At 41.7% G+C, this 25,609-nt stretch overlaps 1 protein-coding gene across 2 annotated transcripts in view; it reads right to left on the bottom strand.

The window, feature by feature from the left end:
- The window catches only part of zfyve16 (zinc finger, FYVE domain containing 16), a 40,317-nt gene that overhangs the window by 10,127 nt on the left and 4,581 nt on the right, over nucleotides 1-25,609 (bottom strand). For both annotated transcript variants that reach the window (XM_085360047.1, XM_085360048.1), the window contains exons 2-9: nucleotides 23,562-23,671; nucleotides 16,638-18,682; nucleotides 11,810-11,906; nucleotides 7,215-7,391; nucleotides 6,986-7,125; nucleotides 1,165-1,381; nucleotides 891-1,013; nucleotides 42-197 (exon numbers count right to left, since the gene is read on the bottom strand). In XM_085360047.1, coding sequence (XP_085216173.1) covers nucleotides 42-197; nucleotides 891-1,013; nucleotides 1,165-1,381; nucleotides 6,986-7,125; nucleotides 7,215-7,391; nucleotides 11,810-11,906; nucleotides 16,638-18,682; nucleotides 23,562-23,631 — 3,025 coding nt within the window. In that variant the 5' untranslated portion in view covers nucleotides 23,632-23,671. The remainder of the gene's footprint in view (nucleotides 1-41; nucleotides 198-890; nucleotides 1,014-1,164; nucleotides 1,382-6,985; nucleotides 7,126-7,214; nucleotides 7,392-11,809; nucleotides 11,907-16,637; nucleotides 18,683-23,561; nucleotides 23,672-25,609) is intronic.

Here is a 25,609-nt window from a genome sequence, read left to right as displayed (position 1 = left end):
GTTATTAAAAGTTGCAAAGGCAGGCTGAAGGCAGGTATTACCTTTTTGGGCATCCTGGAAAATGCTGAGATATATGGTAAAGAGGTCTTTGGGAAGAGTTTTTTCTTGAGGCAAACACTCCAACAGAAATACTAACTCTTTCTGTCCCAGAGCCTGCAGCCCATTAGAGCCAAAACACCAGCATTCCCTGCCAGAGTCTGGAAGATAAAACACACAAGAGTTAATACATTGGAAGGCATGTGAGGATTCACAAAATTTGAAAGAGGAAATATGAGATACACTACCAGTCAAAAGTTTGGACACACATTCTTGTTTAATGTTTTTTTCTTTATTTCTACTGTTTGCTACATTGTAGATACATACTAAAGACATCAAATATATGACGGAAGATATCTGGAATTATGTAGCAAAAAAAATAATTTAAAAAAGATAAATAACTCTAAATATGTTTTATATTTTACATTCCTGAGAATAGCCACACTTTGCTTTGTTGATAGCGCTGCCAATCCTTGGTCTTCTCTCAATGAGCTTCATGATGTAGTCACCTGAAATGGTTTTCACTTCAAAGGTGTGCCTTGTCAGGTTCATTTGGCCTCCACAGTCACCTGATCTGAACCCAATGGAGATGGTTTGGGATGAGATGGACCACAGAGTGAAGGGAAAAGGGCCAGCAAGTGCTGAGCATCTCTGGGAACTCCAAGACTGCATAAAACCATTTCAGGTGACTACCTCATGAAGCTCATGGAGAGAATGCCATGACTGTGCAAAACAGTAATCAAAGCAAAGGATGACTATTTTGAATAATCTAAAACATAAAACATGTTTTGAGTTATTTCACACTTTTTAGTGTACTACATAATTCCATATTTGTTCATTCATATTTCACTTACATGTCACCAGTTTGACATTGACTAGCAGGTTGGCATTAAGAATGAATGTCAGAGGACGGGGTCCGCCTTCTTCTAGTAAGTGCAGAATCTGACATGGAGCAGGATTCTCCTCAACTAAAACATCTAAACAGAAAACACAGCAGAGCGATTATTAAAGCATTTCGCATAAAAGCCAGTGTGAGACTTACATTTCACTCTGATCCAAGCACAACAGAAAGACATAAGATGTCCAGATGTGCAAAAATAAACCAAGAGATTCATGTCTAAAACACACCTCCTCCTTCGTCCTCTCCAGTGGCAATGAGCAGTGGAGGCAGCTCGTCTTCATTGTCTGGCAGCAGACTGGGAAACCTGTTCACTGAAGAACCAATTCCACAAAGCAACGCGAAATCCCAGGGTCCAGACACTGGGCGGCAAGCTACCTCTGCTGCCACAGCAGCCTCAGGGGAAGATGCACTGTTAACTCCGGTCTCTGCCCCAGGTAAGCCAGGCTGAAATAAGAATGTCATTTCATGTAATACCATCGTCAATGGACTAATTTTTATTGTCCATTTTTTTTTATTTCTATTTATTGTCTATCTAATTGTCTATTTTAGTGTAGCAGTACTAGAAAATGCCAGGTTGCCAAGAAGCACATAAATCAGCTGCTTCTCAAGAGTTTCTCATCATGTGTATGAACGTCAACTTGTCCATGTTGGACAGCAGCTGGCAGCACTTGTTTTCAATTTATGAAAGAGTTTCTAGGACCTCTGGCCCTGATAATTGACATGGATATATGGAGTAGAAGGGCCAGCGACCTTAGCTGCAGTTCAATACACTGGGAGTGTATGCCGTTATTTTTGTGCCACTATTCTGAGCGCATGTAAAAAAAATTTGAGCGCAAGTGAAAAAAAGTTTGCAGGTGCAAGTGTTGCATTTTGAGAAGAAATTTATTTTGAGCGAAGAAAAGCTGAATTTGAGCGAACAAAATTCATTGCTGCGTGCAAAAAATGTATTTCAGTGTTTGCTGAACACTGAAATCCACTGCTCTCAACGTGTTGCTCGCGCTCTCAACGTGTTGCTCGCGCTCTCAACGTGTTGCTCGCATTCTCAACATTTCTGCCCGTGAGCGTTCAACTCTTTGTGTACGCCGTTATATTTGTGCCACAAAACCAGCCAATCATAGACTTGGATGCAAAAATATCTGATTGACTGTTTTGGTCTCCAATCAGCTCGAAATGACGAAATGCAATATCCCAGAATCCATTTAGTCCAAAACTCAAACGAGGCAGTGGCAGAGGAACACAGAGTGGCGGAGTTTGAAATATTTCTCTTTATGGGTCACGAAATAAACTTTTAAGATATTTTCATGCGATAATGGTGCTGTGTAAACTTCAAATACCTGCTCGATTCATCAAGACATCACATATTTCCATAATGCTCTAGCGTTTTCGGAGATGCCTGTTACCCACCAGCTGACCGGGTGGTCACTCGGGTTAAACATAATATGTAAAGCTCAACTGACAAAAAAATCGGCCGACTACACCACCAGGTATTATAGGAAAAACCATAAAGCCTTTGAACTAAAACAAACGCTGTTGTGACAGTGATGTACACCGTCTTGTTGGTATATATGTATGATTTGTATCACCTTCATGTTTCCAAACCGATACCATGACCAGCAGTTTTACAGCTGTGGCTCCAGCAAACATCAGCTGATACTAGAAATTAATTTTAAATAAATTCTAACAACAGCTTATCAAGCTTGAACGTGCTGTTGTTGTTTAGCACAACATCCGCTGGTTTCCTGTTTCTGGCGCAAAGTGGGAGATAAACAAACAAGAGAGACAGCTGATCATTGATCGGTTTTATGATTGAAGTAGCCACAGGAGAGGGAGGGAGAGAGAATGATGGGAGAAGAGGCAGCTGTGCAACGTAAAGACAGAATAACTCCAGCTTTGTCTTTTTTCGTTCTAGCTGAAGTTTATGGGCTCAAAATGTGGTCATAAATATTTTGTACTTGTAAATCGGTTTTGTACTTGTAAAAAAGATTTGTGCGTGCGTAAAAAAGATTTGTGCGTGCGTAAAAAAGATTTGTGCGTGCGTAAAAAAGATTTGTGCGTGCGTAAAAAAGATTTGTGCGTGTGTAAAAAAGATTTGTGTGTGGACTTAGCCCAAAAAAAAAACCCCCTGCAAGTTACAAGTACGAATTTTGACCCTATTTTTCTTCCTTTAAGCTGATTGGTCAATGTCATGTCAATCACAAATTAAACAATCCAATCAGAGAACAGATGGGTTTGGCCGTCGGAGGGGCATTTTTTTGAACTGCAGGTCCTTGAAGAGTAATCTCTATATAAATATCCGATAGCAGTTAGGTCCCCTTACTTTCAGCAGCAGTTGAAAGGATAAAGTTGTGGTATGTCAGTGGTTAGAAATACCATTATTACTTTAGGATTAGTTAATGCTAATTGCTAACTAAAAGCAAAGGATCCAGAATTTGTTACGCTGGCTGCTGGGCTCTGTGGGTTTTTGCAGCAGCTCTACCTGTACTAGATGCACCTGTTCCTTGTCGTTTTTATCTCTGACTTTATGTGAACTACAAGAGTTTGTGGCTTTTTTTTTGCTAGTTCTTCAAATGTTCAATAAAAACATGTATGCTAATTCATAACGAAGAAAGCTTTGTAATGAAGACTGTCATTTCCAAAACACTGCCGCCCCCCCCCGCGTCCGCAGCGCTGTTGAAAAGGCTGTGGAAGTCCCTCTATTAAACACGTAGTCCTGTGACACAAAAATCACCAAACTCGGACGACCACAGACTGTTGTCCTTCGTGGTGATGAAGGAAAACGCTGGGTTGGCATGTAAAAGGGCATTTATTCCCTTCAAAGACCTGCAGTTCAAAAAAAAGCACCCCTCCGACAGCCAAACCCATCTGTTCTCTGATTGGATTGTTACATTTGTGATTGACATGACATTCACCAATGTGAAAGGAAGAAAAATAGGGTCAAAATTCGTAGTTGTAACTTGCAGGGTTTTTTTTTTGGCTAAGTCCACACACAAATCTTTTTTACACACACGCAAATCTTTTTTACGCACGCGCAAATCTTTTTTACGCACGCAAAAATCTTTTTTACGCACGCACAAATCTTTTTTATGCACGCACAAATCTTTTTTACGCATACAAATCTTTTTTTACGCACGCACAAATCTTTTATACGCACGCACAAATAGTTTTTACGCACGCACAAATCTTTTTTTACACACACACACACACACACACACACACACACAAATCCTGATTTACAAGTACAAAACCGATTTACAAGTACAAAATATTTATGACCATATTTTGAGCCCATAGAAGTACGGTACTAATTGCATTCCTTTTCCTCTCAATACGGATGTATTGTAATTGGGCCAGCCCAGAGTTGATCATGACCAATTGGCTAATCCACCACCTTTCATTGTTTATACCGTTACAAAAATAAACAAACATAAAAATGAAAAAACACCATCAGCCCACCGGGCAAATGCCCGGTATGCCCAATGGCCAGTCCAGCTACACGGTCAGCTGGTGGGTAACAGGCATCTCCGAAAACGTTAGAGCATTATTGAAATATGTGATGTCTTGATGATTTCAAACTCCGCCACTCTGTGTTCTTCCGCCACTGCCTCGTTTGAGTTTTGGACGAAATGGATTCTGGGATATTGCATTTCATCATTTCGAGCTGATTGGAGACCAGAACAGCCAATCAGATATTTTTGCATCCAAGTCTGTGATTGGCTGGTTTTGTGGCACAAATATAACGGCGTACACAAAGAGTTGAACGCGCACGGGCAGAAATGTTGAGAGCGTGAGCAACAATCAAATCAATCAAGGCTTTATTCGCCACGTGCAGGTTGCCCTGCAGTGAAATAGGACCCCCCCCCCCTTACACACACAACACAGACATCACATGGGGATACAGGTCGGAGATCGGTAGCGTTACAGAAAAAAAAAACACTGAAATATACACTACAATGGGAAAGTACAAGAGGAAAAAAAGAGACCTCTATTCATGCTGGGCTCCTGGGAGGACAGCATGAGAACAAAAAAGCACATAAATGTCCACAGCACAACATCGAAGGCGTTTGGAAAGGGAGGGGGGATGAGTGTGTGCATATCGGTGTATATGTATGTATGTGTGTGCGTGTCCAGAGTTCAGCTGAGACAGTGTCCTTCGCCCTGCTAGGCTAAGTAAACAGTCTTCCAGCCAACCCAGGTGGCCTTGCATGGAATGGGAAGGAACAGACTAAACACAGTCGTTATCAGGGTGTTCTTGTTCGGCTCCAGCCTTGCGACCGCAGCTGGTGACGAAAGGGTATCCGCATGAAGTGATGGTGCTTTTTACTTTAGTGCGAACAGCTCATATGAATTTCAAAGCAGTTCTAACAGTCCAACACTGGTCTCTCAATCTCCTGTTGGAGAACCGTGAGCTTTGCCATGATGTTATCAAACTTGCGCTCTGTGATGTTGTCATTCTTGTTCTCAAAGAGCCGATTCTGAGAACTAACGACCACAGTGAGCCTCCCCAAGATGTCATCCAATTTGTGCTCAGAGATGTTATTCCGAGCGAGCCGTTCTAAGATGTAATCCAGTCTGCACTCAGAGATCTTATTCTGAGTATTCACGGCAGCCGTAAGCCTTTCCAAGATCTTATCCGTGCTGCACTCAATGAGTCCATTTTGAGAAACTCACGCCTCTCCCATTGTTTCAATCCCAGCGGGCAGCCTTGTGGGGGTTTGAACAGCCGGTTCCGCTTTCTTAATTCTTCAATAAGTCAGGACCAAGCCAGCTCCGATCAGCAAGAACCCTGTTACCATGGTTCCGTATAGGTAAATATCTTCAGCACTCAGGCTCACCCAAGCCCAAACTTCTCGTTGAGAAAGGGGTGTCAATTGCATTCAGGGACCAGTTGATCAAATCCATAATTCCTCTTTTAGGTTTTAGAGAACAGACCGTGAGAGAGTGTTCCAGGGAAAAGTAATACAAAAAACCACGAGACTAGACTAGGACATAAGAGGCTAAGCAGGGAAGCTAAGGGAGAGGAGGAGAGGAGAAAAGTGCGACCGCCTTCGTCAAGAGTAAGAGCAGAAAAAAAAAAATTGCGAGCGAGCGCAAATACAAAAACTGAGCGAGAGGGGCTGCTATTGTGTGTGTGTGTGTGTGTGTGTGTGTATGTATGTATGGATAATAGCAAACACTGAAATACATTTTTTGCACACAGCAATGAATTTTGTTCGCTCAAATTCAGCTTTTCTTCGCTCAAAATAAATTTCTCCTCAAAATACAACACTTGCACCTGCAAACTTTTTTTTACTTGTGCTCAAATTTTTTTTACGTGCGCTCAGAATAGTGGCACAAAAATAACGCCATAGGAGTGGAGTCTGTGGGCCCACAGAATGAGAAACCCAAGTTAGCCGGGACTAGTTGGTCAGTAGTGACTGAACTTTCAAGACAGATGGGCATGTTGACTTTAATACTGGCTATTAAATGAGTGTAGGTATTTACAATGTATTTATACCAAAACAAGGGATCAGTAATTTGAGCCATTTGTTGAGTTATAAACCGGGGTGTACGTAAGTGGTCTGCAGGTGCGGGTTCACAGTCAAAATAAAAAGACGCGCACCAGATAAGAAGTTGCAACGTGTGTTTGGGTACATAGGATTTTCTGGAGGAGGACAGACATTTGTTCAGAACTCTTAAAGATGTTGAAGAAGCAAGCTCCTTTAAGCAATTGGTGTTCCTCCATCTCCAAAGAAATGTCCAAAGGAGTCCAAACCGCAAATGAAGCACGTATTCTCGGAAAAGTGGTTGCAGGTGGTGAGCTGGCTTCAAACAAATGATGGACGCACAGAGATGTGGTTCAGAATATGCAATGAAAATCCCACTCTAGCGGACAAAAACAGTGCCTTTTATATGTACGCAAACGCGCGTTGCAACTTCTTGTCTGGTGCGCATCTTTTATTTTGACAGTGAATGCGCACCTGCGGACCCCTTACTGTATGGTCACCCCTGGTTATAAAGTTCTAAAAAGGTGGAATCCTGATAGATGAGCTATGAGGATGATTGCATTACTGTTGTCTCATCTGGGGTGGCACCACTGAACTCTTGGGAGCTCCTGCGGCTCATCACAGACAGCTTGGCGGTGTCTGCCACCTCTCCATTGGGTAAGATACCATCAGCAAACCACACGCGCTTTTGCTCACGAGGACAACCTAATAACACAGAAAAAGGAAGTGTCTTCAGGGGTACAGTTAAGGAAAACAAGTGAAAGGTAAAGCAGACTGTGTAAGAATAACCTTACCGTCATTGCTTGGGTGTTTAAGAACAGACACAGGCACCATGACAGTAGGTGGTGGGGAGTTTAGAGTACCAGCAGCACGGGCCTGCTGTAAAGGGGGGATTGTGCTGCAGTATTCAGATGGGACATTTGGGTTTGGGCTAGGACCTGTAGGACTCATCATCCGTTCCAGAGCCTGGGCTACAACAGAAGGATGCTGTTAGAAGCATGTTCATTTTTTTTTTTTTTTTTTTAAAGGTGTTAACTCGAGTCTAAAAAGCTAGTTACCCGACTCATTTAGATGTAGAGACTAGTTTCTTGAATATGAATGTCTGTGAAATGGTGGCAATCTAATCTGAGGTTTTATTTAGATTTTCAAGTCCTCTTTAGAGTAAACTAAACTTCAGTGGTCAAATGATTTTTCGTTATTAAAGTTTATTGTATTTCTGGAGAAGTAATTAAAGGCTGTGCCTTTTGAAGAAACATGCTGGTTTTAGTAGTAAGGCACAACTTTTATTTTGAATGCAATCCATACATTTTTCCCAAGTGGCCCAGTTTACAGGTCTGTGTGACTGAGGCCTATAAGGCCCACTCAGCCTAAATTTGTCCCCTGCTATGAAGAACCAGGATATTTCTTTTTGCTTTAAAAAAAAAAAAAAAATCTACAATTAATCTACAATTAATTAATGGTTGTTACAAAAATTAAAACAAGATTTAAAAAAAGCATACAGAAGATAAAAGGGGGGGCATGTCTACTGCAATGGCTACAAGATTGTGAATAATTTTCCTGTAATTAATAAGTTGTGTTTAGAAAGTGCAAATGGTGGAGAACAAAGGAAAGCACTGCAACATATTATTATAGCTATATTTCATTGGTTTAATTAAAAAGGACTTCCACTTTCTGCGGTTCTGTTACAGATTTGGAAAATAAGTGAGGACACTGGAGAAGGAAAAAGCATCTCTATCAGTAAGTTTCTTCAGAGAAGCCTGTTGAAAAAAAGCTGGACAGTATATTAGCAGTATCTGACCAATAATGGACTAACACAGATATATATCTAAATGCGTCTAAATGCAGTTTAAATATTGAATTTGTCAAGTATATAATATTCACACAGACTTCCACTGCAGGAATTTTAATTAAGAAAATCCTGACAAATAACAAAACGCCTCTCAAATTAGTTCTCTTACAGATGGACATCGACTCCATTGTCCTGGCCTGCAGCTGGTAGCCCTCCATCTGTATTGCTGCCTCGGTGATTGTGTTGTTATGGAACGTGAACCACTTTCCACCTGCTCCACATTCCCTTAAGTGTGGCTCTCTAGCTATCATTACCAGCTGCAGTCCAAGATGGTGGAGTTGGAGTCCCTCTTAATGCAGCAGGTGAATGATACAGAAGAGTGCCGCTACATGTTTCCTCTAGCTCACTGACTAAAAGAATAAAATTGGTGGCAGCCAGTGGTACCCTTAAGCCGATACACCGATGGTATCAGTTCCAAAATCCTACGTTCTCAAACTATCACATTCACAAGATGTTCACAAAATGTAACCGCTATCCTTGATCATGAGGTCAAGTTTTAGGACGTACACTTATATATACACACACGTATAAATTTGAAACTCCTTCTTGCCTTGTTCTCAAGTTTCTGTATTCATAAAGTTCAGTGTTGGGGTGTAGGACTGTAGCGTACATCAGCATAACAGCTTTTCTAAAGCTGTGCCAGTTGGATATTGGTTTAGTCCCCAACATTGCTATAAGATGAGTTATTACTTTCAGGAAAACTGGCTATAGTGGAGAGGCTTTCAGAGCAGCTTTTCTCAGCGCTGCTGATCAAGCAATTATGTCGTATTATATTGATTATGTATCACATAGCTTTACTTATCCAGTATGTAATGACAGCAACAACAATGTCGCTTTCAAAAACACAGGAATGCAACCACAGCAGATTGAAACATTACAAAGATATTATTGTTATTTAGATCCTTGTTTCTATAATTTCTTTTAAGTAATTCAATTAGTATCAATAATTCAATTAGTATCAATAATTCAATTAGTATCAATAATTCAATTAGTATCAATGCAAGAACAGTTATTCGCCTTGCTGTGCAACGAAAGGATGACATGGCAGAAAAAAAGTCAACCAAGGCTTAAGGCTATTTACTGACCCCATTTTCAGTGCAACGGTAACATAACCAAATATATTACTTAAAATGGAGACAAAACACTGATTTGCAATATATGCACACATTCTAAACTCAAACAATCCAGCACAGCAGCAGTACAAAGTTTCCAACATTTTATTCATTACAAGTAAGAAGCATCTTACCTCATCATCTCCTCCTCAACTAAAACACAATTAATCCACGTTATGACAAATCTCTCTCGCCAACTGACATCAGACCAGTCCTCACAGCTTTTCTGAAGTGGCTCCTCTCGTAAATAATAACAGGCTATTAGCTGTAGGCTGAGGTGTATGCAGTAAGCCTCGTATACTGATGTCAGTGAGGGAGAGGAAAGCAAGAGAGGGGAGGAGAGGAGGAGCTGTGTGAGGGAGAGAAGAGAAGGATTGCAACACACTGCCCGAGCATCCAAAAGCCACTAAAGTGGACCATCTCCTCCTTAATTTAGACAGCATGTGAGCATCACATGTCCACTGCACTCGGTGGTCCTGTACTACATAGACTCACAAGCTCAAGGACAAGTAATAGTGTCCTGTTATCACTTTCCTCTGCAATCAACTCCCATCTCTCTCCATATCACTGCTGCAGTCCAGCTAAAAAAAAGGTGCCTATTTCCACATCTTTTATTGTTACCAAGATGGTGACCTCAGGGAGAGTTAAAGAAAATGTTTTTCCCAGTCTCCAAAACAGCATCACTTAATCCTGTAATCAGCATTAAACTTTTACTGGAAAAAGTAAACGAAACTACCTGATCACCAAGCTCCGGCATGAGGAAAAGCTAACTTTGTAACTGTTCCAATCCACCGTTGTTTGTTTTACACAGCGAAAAATGAACTGTTAACTTAGTCTGATGTTTAAATTAGGTAGCCTGTTGAAGGCTGACTGTGGCAGCTATACCACTCTCTATTGCACTGATACTTGGAGCAAGCAGGAGTAAATCTAAAGAGGGGCATAAGGTGTACTAGACCATATTTATTTCAAGGCTTTCATCATATTATTCAGCTCATTGCAAGCACCTGCCTATACAGCATGATAACACTAAGCTAGCCAAGAACCCAGAATGATGTTGAATGCACACGCCAGCCTAGCAGCCAGACCCTAAACTTCAGGTAGCAAATGGATGAGCAGTCAGGGTGCAGCCTTTGTTTCTACCTGTTCATGTTTATACAGTAGAATCACTGTAACGAAGAAACTTCAGAAATATGTTAATGTGTAAATTGATTTACATCGCCCAAAATTTAGGATTCTTATCTTTGCTTTGTGCTGTCAGCTTTGTGTTCCTACCTAAATACTAAAGGAAAGCTTGTATGTGTTTTCATTAGGATAGAAATGGGGCTGGGTATTGATTTTGATTTCTATAATCGATTCAATTCCAATTCACAAGGTCCCTTGCAAGGTCGATTCGATTCAATTTTGACTCAGTCAGAAATATAATTCTGATCATTTATCAGTATATATCCATATTTTTATATCTATGTATAAAAACAAAGCTGACACTTGTGAGACTTCATCAGAGGTGTAAGGATCACGACAGATGCCTTTGTGTAACTGAGGACAAAACAAAGCATGAAGGAGATTTTCCTGGCCTATATTTTTATAGCAGATAACCACCTTAAAAATATACTGCAGTAGATCGATAATCATGAATCAACATAAGAACATTACATGATGCTGCTTAAGTAAAGCAGAGCAAAGTTACAGAGGTTTTATTAAAGACACAGCTAAGCAATAATTTGTAAAAGTTTAAATTCCTCCAGTACTGAACAGCAGAAATTAGGCTTTCTTGTCAGAGGAAAACTTTGTTTTTCTTCAATGCAGCCACCACATCTTCCTTTAAACGTTTACAGACAAACTCACTCATTCATTAGCATAGTTGAACACACAGACATACATGCACAAAAACACACACACCAAATCTACAAAACCATCAGAACTCATTTTCCCTTCTACTAATGTAAGAAACACAACCCATTGTTACAATGCAAACAATGTTAGATTTAAGTACGTCCAAACTTGATTTCAACTTTAACTCTAAAAGCTTTGACTCCAAAACAGGCATTTAAAGAAATGTGAGGAAAATATAAAGGCCAGCTCAAATGCTCTAACTTTCTCATGAGCTGAAACTGGTCCTCACAAAAGGACAAATAATATTTTTATTGTCTTTATTTATTGTATTTTATTTACTTTATTTTCATAATACAGTTTAATTTCATTACTCACTCATGTTTGGATGAGCAGTTAAATCATTTACTGCCCTCTGCCACCCCTGGAGGCTATTGCCAACTCTTTCTGTCTCAATTTCTCACCAGGGCCATCACAGGTGACCCCTTACACACCGCCCACCACCTGTTTGACTCGCTATATTATCATGTATTTTATAATGGTACAACACATGGGGATCTTAATAAAGGCATACAAATAAACCAAACAAGAACCTTACCTCTGTGAATGGTGTCAAAGCAGAGGACACATACACGAGCCTCTTTCTCCAGGTACTTCAGTTTACACTTCCTGTTGCAGCACACAGCACAGTAAACCTGCCACAGAGGAGAGAGGATGACATTGACGGCATAGATACGCTACACAGCAATCTGCATGGACAGTAAATTCACGTCTGGAAGAAGACAACAATTAACAGGATGTTGAAACGTGTTTGTCTATCTGGTCCTTCAAACAGCATAAGATTGTGCTATAAACAATAGTAGAACCTAATCATGTCTGATTTAATAAGAGGCCTTTGAGGGACTTGACTCAGCACAGACCTATAGAAAAGCTGAAAAGAACTGCTGACTCATGCTCTCTGCTTACATCAATTCACTGTGCTATATTTGGTCCTCACTTCATCAGAAATTTTACCCTTACATGCTAAAAACTTCCAGAAATACCTTGAATTACACAAGAAGAAAAAACAGGCAATGCAAAACAGGCATTTATAAGAAGCTCATTAGGTAATCACTTCTATGGTGATTTATTTATCAGAATCACTTTTGGGATCTAGATTTTTATGATGGATGCTTTTCACAGTTTTCAGATTTTTTTTGTATAAAGTAATCAGGAAAAATCTGATTATTCAACAGTGAACTCTGCATTTCTGAGTCAATTAACTGTTTAATTGTAAAGCTGGGCATACTCTGTGTGATCTTTGGCCCATTTTGAGCATATTTTTCAGTTGTGCGACCGTTTTGGGGATCGGCCCAAGTTTCACCTTAATTGTGTGTCGTGCATCGTGGAGTATACATGGGGTAACGAGAAGCGATTAACACCTCACGAATAGCTCCCGATCATCAATCGTATGCTCGCAAGGAAATCAAACCTATTTGAAATCCTGTTGGCCCTTGTGAGGTTGTCAACGCAGCCTCTCACACTGCGCATGCGCAAACAGAAGTGCAGCGTGTGATCTGGACACAAGCGATAGAGGCATAACTTGTAGAACTTTATCATGACTGCACCAACTATGAAAAGAGTTGTATGGACATTGCTGCTCAACTGCAGCTGCCTGGTCAATGTTTTTCATAAGCAATTTAGCAAAGTTGATGGTGGTGGTGTGTGTGTCTGTGTGAGTAAAGACAGAGAGGGAGAGCAAGAGACAGATTTAGTGTTATAAGCTTCATGTTATGGACGCACAGTGTGAGCACTCAGGTCACATCAGTGCATCGGGCCATATAGTGTGAGACCCTGCATCATGACCGACGAACCTCTAACCCCTGCGATTTAATTGTACAGTTTGAGCAGGAGCTGAATAACGTGACTGAAAAAAAACGCACAGTGTATGCCCAGCTTAACGGCATTAAACTGTTTAAGTTTCTCTTACAAATGACATTTTTAATCTCAATGAGATATTTACCTGGATAAATAAAGGAATAATAATTATGTGAAACAACAGCTGTATTGCTTTATTATGTAGCACTCTTTGTCTACCTGAACACTTGCATTTAACAAAGCTACCGAAGTCAGGTAAATGCTGTGCGGCTAGTGGCTGACTAATTACACTTTGCTTTGCTATTACTGCAGAAGTTGACTTCTTTCAGCTGCTATTTGCAAGGGGTTGCCACAGTGAATAGATCTGCATGTCTGAACTTGTATAAATTTTAGGCCAAATGCCCTTCCTGACGCAACCCATCCAGGAATTTGCATCACCTCCCAGTTTTGAAAGTGATACCTTCGCATGCTAGGCACTGGTGTTCCCTTTCAATTGATTCACTCGGTACAACACCTAAGTATGGGATATCACGCCCTTGCGTGTCTTGGCTGAAGAAACCTTTATTCACGCCTTTAAGGCGGATGACATGTGATGACACGCGCACGGACCCGCCTGCACATATAGCCGCTGTCATCACAGTCATGCTTCAGTTCTTATGCTCTTCACCTCGCTGAGAACACCTCTGCTGAGTTGGGCTAGCTAGCTGCTACTAGTTAGCTCCACTGTCTGCGGACTTGAACTTAGCTTAACTGCCCCTGTTGGTGTCAACCTCCACCACGCAGTTGGTCCGTAGGCTGCCCGCGGAGTGCAGCGTTTGGGTTTGCGTTTTGGAATGGACTCCAAACTGATGCGAGCAAAGCAGAAATCTTCTGTTCGCCCCCGTCTTCAGGGATGCGGTTTCTCTTTGCACAACAGCGACCAGCACAATGCCTGCCCTGTCTGCCTGGGGATCATCCACGCTAGGAGAGCATTGACGGAGCCTGAAGCCTGTGCGTTTTGTCGCTAGCTCCGGCGCTCGATCCTGGAAACACGCGGTGGCGTTTGTGGAAATAGTGCTGGGACGCTCTGCTGTTGCACGGCATGAACCTCTCCTTTCCGAGTCTGGAGCCCTGGCTTCGTCCGAGTCCGAAGACGAGAATTATCCGGTCGATGTCCGGGCAATTAGCTGGGCTGACCACATGGAACATGTTGACAGGTTAGCCGATGACGAGCCAAAACCATGCAGGAGCGCTGGCAGGCTTCAGCTTGGCGGGCTCATGCCAAACTTTTAAAAGTTTTTAAAAACTTTTGTACGGTTTTATCGGTTGGACGTTATAGCCCCTTCGGTGGCTCATACTGTCCTTTCTGCTGGATCTATCGCTCACTAAGGTGGTGGTGGTCCGATTCCGGTTCGGTGGCTGCTCTGCGGGGCGTATATATATGTCCCATACTTACAGTTGTGGTCAAAAGTTTACATACACTTGTAAAGAATATAATATAATGGCTCTACCGAGCGTCCCGTTATTTCTAAAACTGATTTTTCTCTGAGGGTGATTGGAACAAATACTTCTTTGTCACAAAAAACATTCATGAAGTTTGGTTCTTTAATGACTTTATTATGGGTTAACAGAAAAAAGTGATCACATCTGCTGGGTCAGAAATATACATACAGCAGTGCTAATATTTGGTTACATGTCCCTTAGCCATTTTCACTTCAATTAGGCGCTTTTGGTAGCCATCCACAAGCTTCTGGCAAGCTTCTGGTTGAATCTTTGACCACTCCTCTTGACAGAATTGGTGCAGTTCAGTTAAATTTGATGGCTTTCTGACATGGACTTGTTTCTTCAGCATTGTCCACATGTTTTCAATGGGGTTTAAGTCAGGACTTTGGGAAGACCATTCTAAAACCTTTATTCTAGCCTGACTTAGCCATTCCTTTACCACTTTTGATGTGTGTTTGGGGTCATTGTCCTGTTGGAACACCCAACTGCGCCCAAGACCCAACCTGTGTGCTGATGATTTTAGGTTATGTTGAAGAATGTGAAGATAATCCTCCTTCTTCATTATCCCATTTACTCTCTGTAAAGCACCAGTTCCATTGGCAGCAAAACAGCCCCACAGCATAATACTCCCACCACCATGCTTGATTGTAGGCATGGTGTTCTTGGGGTTAAAGGCCTCACCTTTTCTCCTCCAAACATATTGCTGGGCATTGTGGCCAAAAAGCTCGATTTTTGTTTCATCTGACCACAGAACTTTCCTCCAGAAAGTCTTATCTTTGTCCATGTGATCAGCAGCAAACTTCAGTCGAGCCTTAAGGTGCCGCTTTTGGAGCAAGGGCTTCCTTCTTGCACGGCAGCCTCTCAGTCCATGGAGATGCAAAGCACGTTTGACTGTGGACAATGACACCTGTGTTCCAGCAGCTTCATATTCTTGGCAGATCTGCTTTTTGGTGATTCTTGGTTGACTCTTCACCCTCCTGACCAATTTTCTCTCAGCAGCAGGTGATAGCTTGCATTTTCTTCCTGATCTTGGCAGTGACGAAACAGTGCCATGTACTTTATACTTACAAACAATTGTTTGCACTGTTGCTCTTGGGATATGCAGCTGCTTTGAAATGGCCCCAAGTGACTTTCCTGACTTGTTCAAGTCAATAATTCGCTTTTTCAGATCCATGCTGAGCTCCTTTGACTTTCCTATTGTAGCGTTTGTATCCAATGAGCCCTATTTAACTGGCCTAAGAGAAGTCACCAGCTGTCATCACTCATAATCACTCACAAGCAGTTAAGAGGCCATGCTATGAAGCTCAGTTCACTGACAACTTTCTAAGTCACCAAAATTGCTAATTCATGTTGCCGTATGATTATTTTTGACCCAGAAAATGTGATCACCTTTTTCTGTTAACCCATAATAAAGTCATTAAAGAACCAAACTTCATGAATGTTTTTTGTGACAAAGAAGTATTTGTTCCAATCACTCTATCAGAGAAAAATCAGAGTTTTAGAAATAACGGGATGCTCGGTAGAGCCATTATATTATATTCTTTACAAGTGTATGTAAACTTTTGACCACAACTGTATGTGTTGTACCGAGTGAATCAACTGAAAGGGAATTGAAGTTATAGACATAACTATTCGTTAACACTATGGAGCCACTGTTATTGTGGAAAGTAACAGTTGGTTATACATTAGGGATCAACCAATATGGACTCCTCAAGGCTGACTGTGGTTATTGGTATAATTAAAACAAAACTCTGGTATCATAATACAGGATAAAGTTGACCCTGAAATCAGATTAGGCCAAGGGCCTTAACGGGGAAAAAAGGAATGACTTGTGTTGGCCAAAAAAACCCCACAAAAAAAAAAAAAACACACACCCACAAAATTTATGTGGCTCTAAATTAATGAATCTGACTCTTTCTCACTGAAAGCCACTGGATTTTTTTTAACGGCAAGCCAGAGAAAAAAGCCATTTGACAACATGTCATAACAACCATTAATTGCAGCCACACTGTATTTACAGCTGACAATAATGCTGACACAATCTAATATTCAAGTGTAAAATACATTCTATTCAGTGACTAACATACCTTCCCACAGGCACGACAGTGATGCCGCCTTTTGGTAAAAGTGAACTTCTGATTGCACTTCATACAGTTGGGAGCTTCAGAGTCTGGCACCCAAGCAGGCTGTCTGTTCCCTAGCTCCTCCACTCCCTCCCTTTTGCAGCTCACTGCCTTGGCACTGTCTATGGTAAACTCCCCAGGGTAAGGTGGGGGTTCTGACAGTTCATCATACACCACACTGTAATCCTGATCCTCCTGAGTTGCATATGAAGGGTTAGAATCCCTAAAGTTGATGGAATGCTCATCTGTAATACTGGGGTTTATTGGTGAACGTTTTCCATCCTGTGCAGTACTTGGCACTGTTGTAGAAGCACTTAACATCTGAGCCAGCTCCCCCTCTTCCTCTTCTCCTGTTGCTGGAGATCTTGCAGTTTGGCAGTGCAGCTGTTTAGGTCTTGCACCTCCATAGGAGGGTTGTAGATCAGGGCTACTGCTGTGCTGGGACTGGAAAGTGTTGCTGGTCAGAGAGCTTACCCCAGAAGAATAGTCTTGCCAAGGTCTGCAAGAGTCCTCTGATACTGATAGAGCACCAGGGTTAATGCTCCCCTCTGCAGATACACATATTGCTTGATCACTTTCTGGAAAAGGTAGACCTAAGTCCTGTTTTACAAGCCCTTCCTCTGGAGCCCTGTTTGATTCTGGGAGAGATTCAGGATAAGAAACACCCTGTTCTGCTTCAGCATGTGCTTGCAGGAAAGCATCCAACTCCTCATCTGTAACCAGCAGCTCAGCCTGGTCGCTCTCAGGCAGGTACTGGAAACCAAACTCTGGAGGATCTACTAGGCTGGTTTCTGAACAATTGGTGGAGGTAAGATCTGTAGAAGCTTCAAGAAAAATCTGTTGTTGCCCCTCTGGAGACTGTCTGCCCTCTGCAACCTCCTGGACCACAAAAGCAGGTAAAGCGGGTGGGTGGGAAGCGGGTGCCTCCGGGTGGGAAGCGGGTGCCTCCGGGTGGGAAGCGGGTGCCTCCGGGTGGGACTCTTCCTCCTTGGCTTCCAGGCCTGACAGGGATTCTGCCTCTGTGCTCTCAGACACATCTGCATCAATGCATAGCTCAGCTTCCCCTGAATCATCTTCTGTGGTCTTTGGGTTCACAAGAGCGCCGCACATGGACACAGCTATGGGTAAACATGACAGGGCTACCGGCTTGCTGTGTGAGGCTTTGGATTCCTGACCTGGAAGACCCTCTGCTTCACATTCATCCAAGGCTTCATGAGACTCATTCTCTTTACTAACTTTGATTGTTCTAGTTTTCCTAACACCATCAACAGGATCCAGATCACTCTGTTCCACAGAGTTCTCAACTACTTGGTCAGAGATATCCCCCCCGTCACTGTCCCCCTCCTCTTTATTAGCTAAGTCAGTATCTATTGAAGATAGTGAATGATCTGCGGGATCACAGCTCCTTTCCACTGCTGCGGGGAGAATGACATCAAGCAGACTGAGTGAGGCAGAGTATCCACCACTCTGCTGATGTAAATCTAGACTCAACAGTACCTCTCCCTTCCCTACAAGGGTTTGTTCTTTTTGAGTGTCTCGACTATGGCATGCACCCTCTTGCTCTTGTCCTACTTCGGGGCTGTTAAAATCCACAAGCAGTGCTTCCTCTTCCTCCATTTGCTTTTCCACAATGTCCAGCTTACTGAAGGCATCGTGGCTACTGGACCTGACCAGAATGGCTGAGCTTGTGTCATTCACAAGGTCGCAGACAGGTTTCAAAGCTCTGTCTGGACAGGGAGGGGTAGAGCTTTTGGCTGACCTGCGATCCACAGACAACAGAAGGTCCACACCAGTGAGAGGCTGACCTTTGACCTCTCTATCAGTGCTGCGGTTATGGTTATGACTGGCAGAACCATCAGGACAGCCGGGTGTCAATCCATAATGAAGAGAATTAAGGTCCGGGAGGCTTGGTGGATTTGGGGACAGCTCTATAGGTGAACACTGAGGGCCAAGTGAGGAGAAGGGGTACACAGAGGGCTTCAGGGAAACAGGCCTGCCTTCGTGTTCCTCTGCAATCCAAAAAAAGGAAAACAGTTAATTCAATTACACTTGAGCTGTACTTTTGATACACTGGCACCGTCAATTCTGTTTTGCTAGATTTTTTTTGGTGCTTTCCCCCCCCCAATCTGGTAATATGGTTCTGGGGTCAAAGTTGTGCTGCTATCCGAACCATGAGTGCTAAAATACAAATACATGGTTATATTTACTAACTGCAAAAAATGCTAAGTTCTAATAAAGTAATTTGGTTACTTAGGCATCCTGTGACCCTCCAGTAAACAGACTACCGTATTTTCACGACCATAAGGCGCACTTAAAAGTCTTAGATTTTCTTCAAAAAGTACGGCGCGCCCTATAGCGCAGTGCGCCCTGTGTGTTGTAAGGATGACGTAGTAGAGAACACCATGAGAACGCTAAAGGGTGAAGTGTGGGCGTTGATCGTATATACCGGACAATCGCACATACCTGTCTAAAAGGACAGGTATGTGCATTATGTGGAACATCGTTGTTTTAACAACCCTGAAAATGGCAAAGAGACACGCTTATGAAGCACAGTTTAAACTGAAGGCCATCAGCTATGCGGAGGAACATGGAAATCGAGCAGCGGCGAGAGAATTTAAGATTAACGAATCGATGGTTCGCAAATGGAGGAAGCTAGAAAACAAGCTCCGGCAGGTCAAGAAAACGCAGCTGAGTTTCCGCGGACATAAGGCGAGGTGGCCCGAGTTGGAGGAAAGACTCGAGCGGTGGATCATCGAGCAAAGAACGAGCGGGAGAAGCGTTTCGACGGTCACCATTCGGCTAAAAGCAGTTTCACTAGCTGAAGAGATGAACATTGAACATTTCCAAGGAGGTCCGTCTTGGTGCTTTCGTTTTATGAAACGGTGCCATTTTTCCATCCGGACCAGGACTACGGTAGCGCAGCAACTTCCAGCGGATTATAAGGAAAAGCTGGCCATCTTCCGCTCCTACTGCAGCAAACACATCAGCGACAAAAACATCCAGCCCAGCCACATCACAAACATGGACGAGGTCCCGCTCACTTTTGACATCCCGGTGAGTCACACTGTGGAGAAGAAGGGGACCAGCACGGTAGCGATACGCACAACGGGGTATGAAAAGTCTTCTTTTGCTGTTGTGCTTGGCTGCCATGCTAATGGACAGAAACTGCCGCCTATGGTGATTTTTAAGCGAAAGACTTTGCCTAAAGAGAAGTTTCCAGCAGGAATCATCATTAAGGCAAATGAAAAGGGCTGGATGGATGAGGAAATGATGAAAGAGTGGCTGAGGGAGGTGTATGTAAGGAGACCAGGTGGTTTTTTCCACGCATCACCATCGCTCTTAATCTGTGACTCTATGCATGCCCATCTCACAGCCAATGTGAAAAAACTAGTGAAACAAATGAACTGTGAGCTTGCTGTCATTCCGGGAGGCCTGACAAAGGAACTCCAACCGCTGGACATCGGTGTGAACTGCCCGTTCAAAGTAAGGCTGCGAGCGGCCTGGGAGCGATGGATGACCGATGGAGACCACAGTTTCACCAAGAGTGGAAGGCAGCGCCGGGCGAGTTACGCCACAATTTGCCAATGGATTGTAGATGCTTGGGCTAACATGTCTGCTGGCACTGTTGTTCGAGCTTTCGCAAAAGCCGGCATCATTTCCCAGGAGCCGCACGGCACGGAAAGTGACTGACAGTGAAGAAAGTGAACTTGGCATGTTTGATGGAGATTTAGCGCAGCTGTTCAATTCAGACACAGAGGATGAGGACTTCGATGGGTTTGATTGATGATAAAAATGTGAGTACCAAACTTCGTTTTGCTCCTGCTTTATTTTTAAATACGCACACTTGTATGCTTGTGTGTTGTTGATGATGACGATTACCGGTAATAGAAATGTGAGTAAGGTACCGAACTCAGGTTTGCTCCCGCTTTATTTTTAAATACGCATACGGTACTTGTATGCGCCCTATAATCCAGTGCGCCTTATGTGTGTGTTAAATACAGTAATGGCACACATAACTGAGACTGCGCCTTTTAGTACAGTGCGTCTTATGGTCGTGAAAATACGGTACTGCATGCCAGTAACATGACAAATGAAGACAGCCATTTGTCTTCATAAAGACAAATGTGTAAAACTTATTTAAATGTGCTAAGAGTACAAACACACTGCAGTTGTTGTTAGTTCTAGAAGAAACACCATTTTTGGCTAAACCTTGGATGTTTGACAAAGTATCATTGAATCACAGGTTTGAGTATAAAATCCGGTGTCTCCAGATGGGACACGGCTTTGCCTGAGTGAGAGTCTTCCTTCCTGGCTTCCAGACCTGACAGAGATTCTGCTATATATATTCTGCTATATGCACTGCCTGGCCAAAAAAAGAAGTCACTGGGCACTATTGTATAGAATGAAAATATCAACATGTTGCTGATAAGAGAAAATATTTGTCTGTAGGTACACTGATAAATGTGTACGTATGCATGTACATCTATGCGCGTGTCTGTGAGTAAATATAGATGTGTGTGTGTATAACGTATGCATGTTAACTTGGTGTGACAAAGGTTGCTAGTTTTGTAACACAGACCAAGAAGTTACACAAAATGTGGTGTTTTTTTAACATCATCTCTTTTAAATATCTTGTTTCCCAAGATGTAAAGATTGTCTGATTTACTGTTTTGCCACTTCTGAGCAGTGCTCACAAAAACAAAAGTTAGTTGGTTGCTCTTAGCAGTGAAAATACTGACAACTGTCACTGAATTACTTTAATGCTGAAGAAATGTTTAAAAGCAGAAGATTCTAATGCAAGTCTCTGCACTGCTGTCCCATTAATCTGCTGTATGATAAACAAAAACATCAGTTCCTTGTGTTATCAGTTGTTAAATAAATCAAAAATCAGTATGAAAGACTTGATCTTTGATACACATCTGTATTGAGGATTTGTTGACTTTTTAAATCACTGGCTTCACTTTAACACTGGGGAGAAAAAAAATGCTAAAACCGCAGAAATCTAGGGCACATTATGAAACACTCCAACTTATGGTATGTACAGTTACATGTGTTGGCTGCAGATTGAGCAACTTTTTTAAATGTACGTATTTTAGCGAAAGTTCTAATTTCTCACTCCCTTTCCTGGTTCTCGTTACGAGTTAGGGTTTTTTTGCTGTTGTTTTTTTAAATCATAAAAGCTATGGAGTACTGTACAACACATTGGGACAACAGCACTGCCATAGCTTCAAAAGTTCCTTAATCCTCTGGTTTAAAGGATTTTCTTTAGCATCAAAGTAATTCAGTGACAGTTGTCAGTAGAGCTGGGCGATATATCGAGTTTTTAAAAAATATCGATATATTTTTATACAAGATGTGACAATATCCTTTATATCGATATAGTCTATGTTACGTTATAATTATACTTGTGGAACCGCAAATTTGCCTCTCTTTCGTCCACTTTCGTCTTTACGCAACGTTACTCGGCCTCGCCTCTCCTTCACTGAACACAACTCCCCCTCCTCCCCCATCGCTTCACCTGCAGGAAGCGACAAGATGGACACGGCAAATCTCCGTTAACGAGTTACTGCGCATCGCCCCGTGCGTGGGGCTGGACGGCATCAACGTGTTAGCTAGCTAACCAGGCTAACGAGCTAACCACGCTAACGCCATGCAGCCCAGAGGTGCTGCACGGACTAAAATCCTTGCATTTTCTCAAAAGTTGACAGCGCGCCTTATGTATGAATTCTGGTTGTGCTTGATGGCCGCGAACAGATTTCATGTGGAACAATCTCAGCAATCTGTCAAAAAATGTTTTAGTACGACTTTGGTAAGCTACGGAGCAGCACCGCTTGATGGATTGTCGGAGCATTACGGCTGAGCCTCGCGGAGTGATACGTACTGTGCTTCAACGTAGTATTACCCTACTGTGTATAAGGACCATAAATGGCACCTGTTAAGAGACGTGGTTGCGAAGCGGATTACAAACTCCAGGCTGTCAGTCAAGTTGGGAACAGAGCAGCTGTGAAATCTGTCTTTGTTATTGTGCTCGGCGTCTTTTAGTTTACATTTTGACTGCACAATTGTGAGCTTTTTGTTATGCACAAAAACAACATTGTTTTCTTTTATTTATGGAGCATTATTATTTAATTATTTAATAAATGCTCATAATTTATTTTCATCTGGGACACAGCTTTGACTAAGAACTCTCTTTTTGTTCTTACTTTATGGCTTTAAAAAAAATATATCGAGATATATATCTTATATCGCCATCCAGCTAAAAAATATCGAGATATGAATTTTGGGTCATATCGCCCAGCCCTAGTTGTCAGTATTTTTATTGCTACCCAGCAATCAACAACTGTTGATAATTAATTTGGCAAAGTTTATTTTCCATATTGCAAAGAAGTACAGTTTTAAACAATGCTTCTGTTGCTGCTACAGTGTAACTCAGTTTAATGCCGAAACCGGAACTGAGCATCAAAATTACCAATAGGACACGCACTTCCTTTGGGCTCCGCCTCCAAACAGTCAAAAGTCAGTCCAATCCTGCCGAGGACTACCCACGAGAGTGTGAAACTGCAGCAGCCTCAAAGCAGACACTCTTGTGTTCGCGATGGCTTCTTTCTGTGCATGGCTGCTAAGTTCTACGCATGCGAGTTATTGAATTTAAACACAGGGAATTTAATTGCACCTGTGAAATGAAATTATTTGCTCAGATTATGTTTTTTCTCGCACGTGACTTATAATAGTATAATATAATAATTCCATACACATTCTTTGTTACTTGTGTTATCAGTGGTTATATCTTTACTGAGATAAACTATAAAATGAATAAATCCATTAACAATGAATCATGTCTATCCCTTATCAGATGTTACTGTCCATGTGATGTGTGACTGGTCTTACCACTATTGAGTTCAAAGTCATCTAGCAGCTTGTCCAGATCACATACAGCTGCCTTGAAGAAGCTGTCCATGCTGCACTAAAGGAAAGAGGCTTTTTATGCCCTACAGTTTCTGAAAAGAAAAACAAAAACAGGTCTGTTGGGTGAAGAAAGGATTACTTCAAATGTTGGATTGTTTTTCAGGTTCTTTGGTGTTTGGGTGGTGGAGTAAAAATCCACTTAACATGCCAACCACAGCTTAGTAAACATTTACTACACCAGTCAAGGACCTCGGTAAAGACAACAAAAGTGCAAATGCACATGACGCTGAGCTGCAAATGAACATCTTTAGCAGGGATCATCCCATTTAGTGGCAGATTGTCAGTACTCTGCACAAAGTGACATGACGATAGTGTGAAGTGGCTAAAATGAGCTGATAATGCTGTTGTTTGGAGGTGAAGAAGCAGAAATCTCTGACATTATAATCTTTATCAGCTTAAGACACAGCAATAACTGTGTTCCATTAGTGTTAAATAAGCACAGTTTCATATAACACTAAAATTCCATAATTATGTTGCAGTGAAAATTTAGATATTCCTCTTTAGGAGATCCCCTCTGGTAACAAATAAAAAAAAGAAAAGCAAGTATAAATAAGGAAAAAGAATCAAAGTGGCTAACAGAAAAAGAACAATGCTTTACAACCCAGAGATTAACACAAAACAGTCAATGGAAAACCATAACAATTAATCTCCAAAAGTTGATTCTGTTCATCTGGACGTAGAGTTTTGTGTAGGGCTGCTCAATTATGGCAAAAATGATAATCACGATTATTTTCACTGAAATTGAGATCACTATTATTTGACGATATTTATTTATTTAACCCTTTAAGACCTACCATAGAACCAAGTCCGCCAGAGCTTATATTATTTTTTTTTACATGTTGTAGTGCCATTTGTGAGAGCATTTCAAGTTGCTATACATCAACTGTTATAGCCCATATTTTAATAATATGTATGCATTAAGTCCATAGTAACTGCATTAATTGCAAACAAGTGCGATAAACTACAAAAAAATTGAAAATCGTTTTTGTTTTTTTTTACATATATTTCTACTTGGAGAAATTTAAGAGGTTTATCCCTCAAAACTTTAAATACAAAAAAGTTGCAAAAAATAGTTTACAACAACAGGAAATTTAGTTTGAGTGTCTTCATAGTTTTATTTTGGAGATACAGCAACAGGAAAAACGAAAAAACAATCCTATGATGCAAATTTGCAAAGAAAACAGCAGGTGCATCAAAATAAACTATTTCCAGCAGTGCAATTTGAGTTCTAAGCATCCCAGAAACTATTCAGAAAAGTCAAACATGACCAGTATAGGCTTTTAAGGCCTACAAGTAAAGAAACTACATTTTCAGCGAAAATGACATCACTTCCGGTTTCGGCCAGGAAATGGTGGACATGCGATAGTTCGCGCTGACGTCTGTTTCACTGTGGGAAGTGTTACGAACAGCTGATCGGATCGGCAAAGCGTGTTTCTGGAATATTATGTTTTTGTTCCTGCAAGCGCTTTTTATGCAATTTTTGCAAAGCTTTATGTGGAAGGAAACCGTGACCGAGGACAAGCTGATGGCATAAGATGTAAGTACAACTCCTCTGGTTTCATATGCAAAACAAATTATTGCGCTAGCTTACACGGTTCAGGTTCTACAGGGATTTTAAAATAGTTACGCAAAACGGAGCATGCTGCTCTGACCGGCTTTAAAGGGTTAACAATGACTTTAAAAAAAATAATATAAAATAGTGTGCAACACCACTGAAGTTTTTTTTACCTCTCTTTTCAACCAACGGCAGTCACTCTCCTCTCCAAATAACTTCTGCTTAGCTTTCCGAGCTTCCCTCGGGTCCTCTTAATCAGCGGTCTCCAACCTTCTTTGCGTCATGGACCGGTTTATGCCCGACAATATTTTCACGGACCAGCCTTTAAGGTGTCGCGGATAAATGAGGGAGGGGCTAATAATCGGCTCAGTCATTTTTAATGATCGTTGAAAGCCCAGATCGTAATCGTGATTAA

This window comes from Diplotaxodon limnothrissa, linkage group LG7 (genome assembly GCF_057381915.1).
Source record: "Diplotaxodon limnothrissa isolate DT_005_m linkage group LG7, D_limnothrissa_male_GT1.1, whole genome shotgun sequence".
Classification (NCBI taxonomy): domain Eukaryota; kingdom Metazoa; phylum Chordata; class Actinopteri; order Cichliformes; family Cichlidae; genus Diplotaxodon; species Diplotaxodon limnothrissa.
The sequence above is the reverse complement of the archived record's forward strand: the minus strand, read 5'-3'. Positions and strand labels throughout refer to the sequence as shown.